Here is a 12,750-nt window from a genome sequence, read left to right on the forward strand (position 1 = left end):
CTGAAGTTTCAAAAAGATCAGTTGATAGTCTTTTGGAGGTTCCCTTGTTTATGACTCTTTTTCCCTTGCTGCTTTTAGAAGTCTTTCACTTTTGCCATTATTAATTATGGTATGTCTTGGTATGGGTCTGTTTGGGTTCATCTTGTTTGGGACCCTCTGTGCTTCCTGTACCTGGACATCTGTTTTCTTCTTTAAGTTCAGGAAGTTTTCAGCCATAATTTCATCAAATACATTTTTGACCCCTTTGTCTCTCTTCTCCTTCTGGGATACCTATAATGCGAATGTTGGTACCCTTGACATTGTCCCAGAGATTCCTTAAACCGTTCTCACTAAAAATTTTTTTCTTGGGACTTCCCTGGTGGTGCAGTGGATAAGACTCCACACTCCCAAGGCAGGGGGCCCGGGTTAGATTTCTGGTCAGCGAACTAGATCCCACATGCATGCCGCAACTAAGAGTTCGCATGCCACAACTAAGGAACCCATGTGCCGCAACTAAGGAGCCCGCAAGCCGCAACCAAGGAGGCTGCAAGCCGCAACTAAGGAGCCCACCTGCTGCAACTAAGGGGCCAACATGCTGCAACTAAGGAGCCTGTGAGCTGCAACTAAGGAGCCAGCGAGCTGCAACTAAGACCCGGTGCAACCAAATAAATATTTTTTTAAAGTGCCATTAAAAAAATTTTTTTGTTGTTTTCGCTCTTCTGATTGGGTGATTTCCATTATTCTATCTTCCAGATCATTTAGGCATTCTGCATCACCTAGTCTGATGTTCATTCCTTCTAGTGTGTTTTTCATTTGTTATTGTATTCTTCAGTGCTGATTGGTTCTTTTTTAAATTTTCTTGTTCCTTGTTAAAATTTTCACTGCGCTCATCTATTCTTTCCCCTAATTCAGTTAGCATTCTTATTACTAATGCTTTGAACTCTTATCTGGCAGATTATATTTCATTAGTTGTTCTTTGGTTTCTTGTTTATTTCTTCTTCTTTCATTTGAAACGAAATTCCTGTCTTCTCATTTTGCTTAACTTTCTCTGTCTCTATGAAATTAGGTAAAAGTTACCTATCACAGTCTTGAAAGGGTGTCCTTATGTGGGTGTGTCCCTATACAGTTTGCATGTGCCCAGTTGCTTTGGTGGGAGAGCTGGATCCGACGTGAGCAGGAGTCACATCTTCCCTCAGGGTGTGTTGGCAGCAATCACCTTGGTAGGAGGTGGGGCTGGAGATGAAGGGGCTAGAGCCAGAGCCAAGTCTGAGCCAGGGCTTCTCCTCTGATCAGTGGCCAACATCACCCTACTGGTGGTGGGGGCAGGTTCCAAGTTGCTGAAGCAGAAGCCCTGAGGGTCAGGTCCAAGCTGGCTCTGTCCCCTCTAAGTGTGTGCTCTCCCTCACCCCAGCATTGGCACCTCTACCCCAGAGAGAAGCAATGCTGGAGCGAGAGGGGCTGGAGCAGGCCCTTGGCAGGGGTCAGGGCATAGGCTGGGGTGGTCCTAGCAGTCAGAGTTCTGGACTACTCTTGATCTGCTGCCTCTGCAAGCACCAGTAATGGCTGCCATTGCCTTGTTCAGATGCCCTGTTAGGTCTGAGCCAATTCCATCCCCCACAGCTGCACAATGTCCTCAGCCCTGGCAGCTTTCACCCTAGTAGAGAGCTGTACTGCGGAATAAGCAGGGCTGTAATGGGCACTCAGCTCAGACTGGGGCGTGTGCTTGGGCAGTTGCAGGAAACCAGCCAGAGCCCCAGGCAGTTTCGATCTGCCTCCTCCACCTTGTTTTGGGAGTAAGCAAGCATGTGCACACTCTTCACGAGTGGAGTCTTGGTTTCTTACAGCCTTGCTGTCAGTGCCACTGGCTTTCAAACCAGCTAAGGAGACTTGCCCTCACAGTGTTGGACACCAGGGGCACCTAATGTGTAGTCTGAACCGCACACTCCCCAGGGAGGATCTCTAAGCCCATGTAATCCTCCTCCTCTTGTGTCCCCTCCCAGGGGTACAGATCCCAACCCAACTGCTTCTCTTTCCTTCCTACCCAATTCCATGTGGATCTTTCTTGCAGTTAGTTGTGTGAGTTTTTCTGCCAGTCTCCAGTTTGTTTTCAGTGAGAATTGCTCCACGTGTAGATGTATTTTTTATGTGTTCATTGGGGGAGGTGAGCTTTGTGTCTTCCTACTCCACCACCTTGATATCTCTGTTTCTGAGTACTTTTAAATATTTCTTTCAATGTGAGTCTTTATGTGGCATACTTTTGAAGCCTTGTATGCCTGAGAACATTTTTATCATGTCCTTACATTTAAATTCTATGCTCTTTTCCTTGAATGCATAAAAAGTATTAATGAGTGACTCGAATCCAAGAGTCATGTTGAGATGTGTCACAGCAGTCTGATTTTGGTTCAAACCTTGTGGTGCATCTGCACTTTCTCCATGGAAGCCTTTAAGATTTTCTGTCTTTGACTATAATATGTATAGATGTGGGTTTTCCTTATTGCTCCTTTTGGGACTCCATGTGAACCCTTTCAAACTGAGGCCTATTTTCTCTTAATTCCTGAAAATTCTCCATTCTTTTAAAAATTATTTCCTTAGTTTTATTTTCATTTTTCTCTCCAAGACTCTTGTGTTGTACTATTTCTACTTCTACTCTCTCTATTTCTTGGCTTTACTTGATGCTTCCTGGAAATGTTCCTAATTGTAGCCTTCCAAGCCATTAATACATTCTTTAGCCATATTCCTCCTACTTTTTATCCCATTATTATCTTGTTCTAATTTTATCTATTTTTTCCAAATTCTATATATTATATTTCCCATAACTAATATTTCTATCTGGTTCTTTTTTTATGTTTTCTTATTGTTGTTCCATCTGGATAATTTCTAACCTTAACTCCACATATATTCATCATATATTAACTTCTTTGTCCATCTCTTCCAATAATCTTCTTCAGAAGGCATATGTTGTCCAGCATGCTGCCTTTTTATAAGGTGATTGTCTCTTCAACTGTCTAGATATTTAGGGGTTGGTGTCAAAGAAGGCCAAGTGGGGAACCAAAACTTTTGTTCCAATGAATGGGATGAGGCCTCCAACCTCTATCCCTACTGTGTTATGGGAGATTATATGGTTGGGCTGGACAAGCACCCCACCTCGAGGTAACAAGTCACGCTCCCTTCCCAACTGGAGTGGCATCAGCAAAGGCCTACAGGAGAGTCAGAATATTCGCCACTGCCCAGGAGTAATGACACATAACCCCTGCTGGTGTAAACCAAGGCCATGTGAGGAAGAGTAACGAGGTACCCCCTCTCCAGCTGGATTAGCATCAGCAGAGGCTAAGTGGGGAGCTGAAATTCTCACCTCCACACAGCAGTAAAGGGAAGCTCGCCTCCCACCCCAACCCCAGTGTCAATGAAAGCTGAGTGGGGATTCGAGACTTCCATCTCACCTAGCAGTATCAAAGTAGCTCCCTCTTTATCCTACCAGAGCAGTCTCAAACAAGGCCTGCTAAAACAGATGATTTAAATAAGATCTAGAGTTTCACAGATAATACACAAGACATCACATTTCAATAAAAATCACTTAACAAACATACCAAGAACAAGCAAAATCTCAGCTTAAATGAGAAAAGACAATCAACAGATGGTAAACATTGTGATGCCGTAGATATTAGAACTGTCGAACAAGAATTTTAACGTAGTGATCATAAAAATGCTTCAGTGAGCAATTGCAAACACACCTGAGACAAATGGAAAAAAAAAATTCTTAGCAAAGAAATAGAAGATATAAAGAATAAAATAGAAATTTTAGAACTGAAAAATATAATCACCTAAGTGAAAAACTTGATGGGCTCGATAGCAGAATAGAGGGGACAGGGGAAATAATTAGTGAACTTAAAGACAGACAATAGAAATTACACAATCTGAAGAGAGGGAAAATAGAGCGGGGGCAAAAAAAGGAAGCGTCTCATGGCCCCGTGGGAACGTTAAAGATCTAACATTCATGTCATTGGCGTCTAGAGAAGTGGAAAAAGAGGGTGGGGTTGAAAAATAATGGCTAAAAATTCCCCAAATTTGGCAAAAAGACATAAGCCTACAGATTCAAGAAGCTGAGTGAACCCTAACAAGATAAGCCCAAAGGAATTCATGCCAAGACATATCATAGTCAAGTCTGAGAATTAAAGAAAAAAAAAATATTGAAAGCACAAAGAGGGAAACAACACCTTACCTATAGGACGAAAAGACAATTTGAATGATAGCAGATTTCTCATCAGAAAGCAAGGAACTGGCTTAATATTTCTGAAGGGCTGAAAGACAAGAATGGCCAACTCAGAATTTTATATCCAGAGAAAATATCCTTCAGTAATAAGACACTGCCAGATGAAGGAAAATTAAAAACTTTTGTTGCCAGCTGAACTTCTTGAAAAGGACGGCTAAAGGAAGTTCTCTAAACAGAAAGGAAATGGTAAAATTAGGAGCCTTGGAACATCAGGAAGGAAGAAGGAGAAATGGAAAGAATAAAAATATGTAAATACAATAGATTTTCCTTCTTTTGAGTTTTCCAAATTATGTTTGAAGCAAAACTTTAGAACATTGTCTAACATGGTTCTCAACATATATACAATTGTATTAGAAGTGGGAGAAGGTAAAGGGACAAAAAGGGAGGATAGGCTTCTACACTTCACTCAAACTGGTAAAATGTGGATACAAGTAGACTGTAATAACTTATGTGTATATGTAATGCAACATTTAGAGAAACCACTGAAAAAGCTATTCAAGGAGATACATTCAAAAACACTAGAGATAAATCAAAACAATATTCTAAAAAAAAAAGTTCAAGTAAATCACCTGAAGGCAGGAAAAAGAAACACAAAAACAAAAAACAGAACAGAAAACAAAAACTAAAAATGGCTGACTTAAGTCCTAACATATCTACAATTACATTAAGTAAAAAGTCTTTAAAAAACACCAATTAAAAAACAAGAGATTGACATCAGATGTGACATGTGAATGTCAGATAAACTTCAGGGCAAAAAAAATTACCAGGTACAGAGAGACATTACATAATGATAAAAGGGTCAATCCACCAAAAAGACACAGAAGTCCTAAATGGTATGCACCAGATAACAGAACTGCAAAATACATGAAGCAAAAACTGGAAACACACACAGACAACTCCACAATTATAGCTGGAAATTTCACCTCTCTCAACCACCAATAGAACAACTTGACAGAAAATCAGCAAGGGTGTAAGAACTCAGTAAAACCATCAACTGACAGAATTTTATCAACATTTACAAAAAACTCCACCCAACAGAATACCTTTTCAAGCACCTACAGAAAATACCAAGATAGACCATCAGATCGTGGACCGTATTACAAACCTCAACAAAATTTTAAAGACCGTAATAAGGTATCACAACACACCTATGAGAATGGCTAAAACAAAAAAAGAGATAGTATCAAATGCTGAAAACTGGATCTCTCCTACATCACTGGTGGGAATATAAAATGGCACAGCTACTTAGGAAAACAGTTTGACGGTTTCTTTAAAAAATAAAAACTTACTACATGACCCAGTAATCACACTCCTGGGCATTTATTCTAGAGAAATGAAAACTAATGTTCATACAAAAACCTGCTTATAAATGCTCATAGCAGCTTTATTTGCAATAGGCCCAAATTGGAAACAATCAAGATGCCCCTCAATAGGTGAATGGTTACAGAAACTATGGTACATCCATTCCATGGAACATTCATATTCAGCAGTAAAAAGAAATGAACTACTGAAACACACATCATCTTGGATGGACACCAAGGGAATTATGCTGAGTAGAAACAAAGCCAATCTCAAAAGGTCATGTACTGTAGGATTCTATTTATACAATTCTGTGAGATGAGAGAAGATTAGTGGTTGCTACAGGTTAGGAATGCTGAGGGGAAGGGGATGGATATGACTATAAAGGAGTAGCATGGGGGAGATCTTTGTGGGGATGGAATTTGTTCTATATCTTGATTATGGTTACTGGGATAAAATGACATAGAACTAGACACACATATTGTACCAATGTTAATTTTTGGTTTTGATATTGTACTATACTTATGTGAGCTTTAAGTACTGGGGGAAACTGGATGAAGTGAACATGGGACCTCCCTATGCTATCACTGTAAGTTAAACACACACACACACACACACACACACAATCACTGTAAGTTACACACACACACACATCTAAATAGCCCAAGTTTGTTTGAAATCCCTTCTCTCTTAGAAAGGCAGTAATATGAACCATATGACTTCATCCTCTGGATGCTATTATTAGACTGGGGTAAGAGAGGATAAGAAGTACCAACTCGTAAGTGGGACTGAGCCAATCAGGTTCACTGTGTTCAGAATTTGAATTGAAAGACAGAAAACTGGCCATTCGCAAAGGGATGAAAAAAATCCTGTGAAAACGGATCAAAACTGGTCCCTGGCCATTCCAAGTCAGTTGACGTCATGCGGCAAGAAGCACAAACTGTCAGACTGCCTGTCAAGAGAAAATGTCAATTGAGAGAATATTCCCTTTTAGAACTAATATGGGTGGTGAATAGTTCCTGCTTCTTGCAACCATCAACCCTGACTAAAACATATACTGTAGAAGGGGAAGATTAAAAAGGTAACAAAATTTCTTCTGCCGTAATTTGCTATGGCCCTGTCCCTATACTGCTAAAGTTTAAGACAGCTATCATTTAAACAATCTGATCCTCATCTCTCACTTCATCTGACCCACCCAAGTCAGTGAGACCAGAGTTGAAAGTGAGGGAAAGATCAGGTCTCCATTAAGGATGGAAACAAGAAGAGCTCATGCATACTAGACCCTCCAACCAGTATATCAGAACTACAGTTTCCACCCATAGAGGGTTCCAATGCTTAATGCAGAGACCTGGAATTTAAGGATAAGAAGGAAGGTCCTCTTGGATACAAGTTTACAAATAATGTGGAGGTTGGAATTCATTCATTCATTCATTCATCTCTAAGTCATTATTTATTTATTGGAGGGCAAAGAGGTATAGGGATTTCAATCTCTCAAGACCAAAGGTGAGGGACCCCACCTACTGACTCAGGCATAGCCAAGAGCCCACCAGGGCAGCAATAATCACTCTAGGCTTGGTGGGAGGTAAACTGAAAGGGGTCACATGAAGGCCAAGCCATCATCTCCTCACCTCCTGTGCTCATCTCCACTTCTGGTCTCCCATCTCAGAACCCCAGCACAGTGCAGAGTAGACAAACAGACACTGGTATCAGATTGCCTGGGTTCAGTCCTGCTTCTGCCACTTCCTGCTGTGTGACTTCTCTGTGCCTCAGTTTCCTCACCTTACAAGTGAATTACCTTAAAGGGAATTACAGTACCCACCTCATGGCTCCAGGCAACAGTAAGATGATCACTGGAATTACCACAATATCTTAGCTTTTATTTTCTGTGCCACTCAATTGGGTGGTTACCAGAATAAACATAAGAAGTCAACTGAAAACACATTGAAGCAATCCAAATTTGCTTTTATTTTTATTTTTTATTGTTTTGGCTAATGGAAGAACAGAACCATCACAGCAGCTCAGCTCTATAACCCATCCAGCCCAAGATTGTTCTAGTGGTAGAGCCAAGGACAGACAGGTCTTCCTCCATCAGTGACCTCTTCTCAAAACAAGGACATCTTCCATAGAGCATCAACATGCATCTGTCATCCAAGAAATCAACTAAAGCCCTCTTGATCCTTCTACACTTTTGGCCAGTAGTATCACCTTCTGAGGTTATGGACTCCAGGTTTGCTACATGATAGGCAGAAGAAAGCTTCCTTTTACACTTCAAGAAGTGTGGTTGGAGAAGTATGGAATTGGGGAACATGACTGTATAGACTTCAACCACTTCCTCCTTTAGCCTGTCCATCCACGGTGCAGAAGAATCAATGTTCTTACAACTTCCCTTCTCGTTTTGGCATTCTTTAAGGTGTACAACCCAAGCCTCAGGAAATCATCCATGGGAAGCATACTAGGATTTACACAAATGCAGGATGATGCGTTAGTTTCTCCTTTGGCCCCAGCACACACAGGGCCAGCATCTTTCAGGAGCAGCCCCTCCAGTGCTGTCTAGACGGCACTCTAAGTCATGAATGGGTTGTTCAGGAACCTCTGTCCTGAATGATTCTTAAAACTTCATATAGTCTCTCAGTTTCACTGTCCTCAATTCCTATTGGTGTGTTACTATCCTACCTGTAAAGTTATTAAACCCCTGACACTGGATGTCTCTTTCAGATTTCGTATCTTCCTCAAACTTACTAAATGCCTCCTGAATTTCAGAAAGCAGTTACCTGCCAGCTAGTACAGGGACACAGCCTAATTCTGTGTGAATCACTGCTGAGGCCAGCTCTGCAGGAGGTCGGGGAGGAAGGGTATGGTGTATAATCTGCCCACTCCACTCCTATCATATACACTCCCCTGGCCCTGCCTGTACCACCCCAAACTGCCTTGTCTGAGACTCCTGCACGCTGTGTACTCCCTCCTGGCTGCCACTCATACTAGAGATGAGGCTCCTGGATTGAATGCAGGTGGCCTGGTTTGGATATACGATGCACTACGGGTCAGGACCCTGGACCACAAGTCCAGCCACGGCACGTTGTGGGCCCTCCCTGCCTTCAGTACAGATACTGAAGAGTTATATCTGGGTTGCCTTATTTATCGCCTTGGCTGGAAACATTCTAGAGTAGGGAAGGGAAAGGAGCCTGCTCTGGAGGATAGGTTGTCAGCCAAATCTAAAATACTTTTGCACACAAATATTGTGAGGAGGTAAGGAGGGGCTCAGAGCTCCATCTTCAGTGATCACTTCTCCAGGGACCTCCACCTCCAGGGCTCAGGCTGGTACCAAGAGCCCTGCACAGCAGAGTCAATACCAGTAATTTTCTCACTTCTAAGCAGGAAGACAAAAAGTTGCACAGAGCTGAAACAGAAACACTGAAGCATGGCCTTCGTCATCCTGATGCCTGAGCTTCATGGGACGGCCAAGATGTTAACTTAGCAGTTATCCCTGTTCCACTTCCAAGCACTGGAGACAGAAATTTCAGGGGCTGGGGTTTCTCTCCTCTAGCTTGGCAAATTCTCCTCATCTCCAGTTGAATCAACAGCTCCTTAGGTACCAGATGCAAAGCCTCAAGCCCAAATCGTTTTCACCACTGACATGTCCTTCAAGCCACTTCATCTGCTGTTCCCTTCCTCTTCTTCAGCCTTTCTGGACCTGCAGGCTTTCTGGATACAAGAGCTGCCCAAAGCATGATGGAAAAAAGAAAGAAGCCAGCTTTCACCTCCTGGCGACTGCTGGTCCCAACATCTATAGGTGGCCAAAGGGACTGAAAGATGACAGCCCAGTTCTCTGTGCCCTATCGTGGGTTTGAAATGAGGAGTTCAGCAGGTACTCAGTATCCAATGTGGCTCCTAAGGAGGGAGCTGCACGGGGAGCACTCTCCCATGGCTGCTTGGTGAAGGCAACAGTGATGTACAAAACAAGCCCTTCTGGCACTGAACCACTGGCCAGTGGGCCAGGATGATCCCGGTCCTCAGCATAGGGCTCTCAGTCCCAACTCCTGCAGCCCCAGACCACATGGACGTCTCCTCCCAACTTGGCACGGGGCAGTACAGACTTCGAAGAGGAGCTCCTTTATTAAAACGCAGTGAGCAGTCCAACACTGCTACTTGGGTCAAGTTACAGCTAATGCTGGGGAAGAAGTGCCTCCAATCCATACACGGCCAGATCTGCTGAGGACCTGGAGATTCTGGGAACCAGACCTGCAGATGCTAAAGGACAAGGCCCCCCTTGCCGGCGCCATATCACCTTGTCTAATGGTTACATAAGACCCAGAGGCCCAACCCTGAAGACAGTTGGCAGAGAGGCAAAAATGACTGTCTTAAAGAGGTCTTCAGACAAGTGTACAGCTCAGCAGGACAGCACACGTGCCAGGCCTCACCGTGCAGCAGCCGTCACCAACCTGGTAAAGGAGGACATATCGCATGGCATCTTCAGGGCGCTGGAGGCAGGCGCTGTGGCAGGAGAGGTAGGGAACAAGGGTCAGAAGTTTGCCAGGTTAACACATACAGACCCTCTGACCCAATATCCCACTCCTGAGAATTTATTCCGAAGAAATGATGCTCAATAGGGAAAAAGCTGGATGCACAAGGATATGTGTTCTAGCAGCCAAGTGATGAATAGAACGTGGACTCTGGAGGTAGAGACCCACCTCTACCACTTTTTAGGGCAAGTGACTTACATTCTCTGAGCCTCCTTTCCCCCCTCTGTGAGACAGAGAAGACAGCACCTCCACCCCGGGGTTGTTGTGAGATTAAATGAGACAATTTGCATAAAGCACCTACAGTCTGTGTTCAACCACAAACATTAGCTCTTATTATTATGTATAAGAACAAGAAAAGAATGCAGGAAAAAGGAAATAGGTGAATCGTTAAGGGTGATAGAGTTGAAGTGAAGTTTTCCATGACTGTACTGACAATATCATTGTTTCAGGTCTTGTCCATTTTTTAAGTGCTGTGGAAGATGCCATGAATTGTTGAGCCCTGCAGCTTAGGAAGAAGGAAGCAAGGTAGAGAGAGTTGGCCTTTCTTCACAAAGGTTTTCCCCACCTCTCTAGATTTCACCTTTGGAAAACTCCTAAGAGGTCTCTGAGGATACAATAAAGGGGGGAAGAAGGAAGACACAGGAGAGGAGGAATGAAGAAGGGTTTGACAATCAAAACTGGAAAGAATCCGCCTCCCATCTGCTCACGCTGCCCAAAGGTGGGCTGTGCACACATGAGCACTCCATCCTGACCAGGAGGTCTCCAGAGTGAGCCCGCTCGCCCGGGGCTGCTGCAGGAGCAGCTAGAGGCTGCCTGCCAGCCTGACAAGGGCACCGTGTGGCCAGACAGGAGAAAAACCTTGTGATCACAGTCAAGGAGTCCATTCCCAGGACCCCGCTGCAGGGCACGACACAGTCTCTGTCTCTCCCCTTCCTCCTGCAGCTTCTCAGCTGTAGGGTGTACGTAATGGTCCAGTTCCATAAAGGAAACACACGGTAAATATTCATCACCGCCAGAAACAAAACACATAATTAAGTGGTTGCAAAGACCTTAGAGAAGTCTAGCCAGTGTTTACAACCTTTTTTCATTTTAAATTCATTCTCTCCATAAATATTACAGTATATAACCCAAAAATTAAAAAAAGGTTATTTTTCAAACTTACAACCATTATCACACATTAAAAAGGTTAACTATTCCTTAATATCAACAATTATCCAGTCAGTGTTCAAATTTCCAGGTGTCTTATAAACATCAAAAATGGGTGGTTTGTTTCTCAACCTTTAAAAATGCATATTCCCAGCACCTGAGGACATTCTGAGACAGCCCCTACTATCCCACCACCACAACAATCACTGACTTATGCCAACTACCTCACTAGACTAGATGAGAAAATGCCCAGAAGTCAGGTGATTTGCCCAGGATCACACAGCTAGCTGAAGACAGAGGGCCTATGCTTTCCCTGATATCACACTGTCTGGCAGTCTGAACACTGAGGTAACTGTTAGACGCTTTAGAGTCAGCAAATCTTAATCTAGTAATACCTCCTTTGTCTAAAAGAACACAATCACCACTAGAACCCTCCTACTAATTTTATACACCCATTTTACTGAGATAAAAACTGAGCTCTCAAGTTAATACCATCAGGTAGAAGTCAGATTTTGCTCTTTATTCTGTACTTCAATTTAGCCATGGAAAAGGATTCTCAATGACCTCTACTCTTCTCAACTCTAACTAGCTCCCCCAGGCCAGAGCAAGCTGAAGAGGACCACCTAAGAGAGGAGGAAGAAACTCATGGTGGGGATCTGTGTTCTAGCTGTGCCTCAAATGTGGCACCAGCAAAGGATAAGACTGCCTGAAAATAGGCCCAAATAGCTTTATAGGTCATTTCCGTCAAACCATCAAGAAACTGATAATTTCTGTGCTATATAAATGTTTTGGAATATGAGAAAAAAAATGTTTCCCATCTCATTCTATAAGGATAGAATTATCTCTTTTCTACAACTGGACAAGGAAAGGATACACACAAAAAAGCAAGGGTGGAGAGGAAGACAACTATAGGCTAATCTTACTAATAAACATAGAGGTCAAAATCCTAAGTAAAATAAAAGCAAATCAAGACTAGACATGCTTTTTTCCTCTGAAGCACTTAGCTTCTTTCTTTTTTTGTTTTGTTCTCCTTTGATGGAGTTTTGTTTCCTATACATGCAGAATAAATTTAGGTATGTGCAAAACAAACAGAATAGGACATACTGAACAAGTACTGAATCTGAATTTTAGACAGTTCGATATTAGGAAATCTTTGAAAGTAATGCATCATTTTAACTGATTGAAAGGAAATGTTTATACTCATTCAGCTCATTTGATTCCAAAAGGGCAATGAACAAAATTTAAAACCCATTATCAAGAGAAAGGAAGAGAATAAAGATTATCTTAGCAAACTAGAAACATAATTGATATACTTCCTTAACTTGAGAACCTGCATTATCAAACAATAATAAGCTTGTGTAGAAACAGACAGGTCAAGGGTACAGAACAGGCCCTGTGTGTACAGTAATCCGGAATGTGAGAGCAGCTGATTTCAAATGAATAGAGGAAGGATGAATGGACTCATCAATAAAGTTAGATCCTTACCTCACTTAGCATAAAAAAGTAAATTCCAAGTGGACTGAACAACTAAAGGTA

The 12,750-nt window shown here is 42.5% G+C and overlaps 1 protein-coding gene across 6 annotated transcripts in view; it reads right to left on the reverse strand.

Annotated features, from left to right (window-relative positions):
- Positions 1-3,669: 3,669 nt before the first annotated feature.
- Positions 3,670-12,750, reverse strand: part of KANSL3 (KAT8 regulatory NSL complex subunit 3) — a 52,902-nt gene continuing 43,821 nt past the window's right edge. For 4 of the 6 annotated variants that reach the window (XM_061210454.1, XM_061210453.1, XM_061210456.1 and 1 more), the window contains 2 exons: positions 4,199-4,277; positions 3,670-3,710 (listed from right to left, as the gene is read on the reverse strand). In XM_061210454.1, the coding sequence (XP_061066437.1) occupies positions 3,688-3,710; positions 4,199-4,277 (102 nt within the window). In that variant the 3' untranslated portion in view covers positions 3,670-3,687. Of the gene's footprint in view, positions 3,711-4,198; positions 4,278-7,504; positions 10,040-12,750 lie in introns of those variants that run through there. The other 2 variants (XM_061210455.1, XM_061210459.1) reach the window with 1 other exon arrangement.

Source organism: Eubalaena glacialis, chromosome 14 (assembly GCF_028564815.1).
Source record: "Eubalaena glacialis isolate mEubGla1 chromosome 14, mEubGla1.1.hap2.+ XY, whole genome shotgun sequence".
Classification (NCBI taxonomy): Eukaryota; Metazoa; Chordata; class Mammalia; order Artiodactyla; family Balaenidae; genus Eubalaena; species Eubalaena glacialis.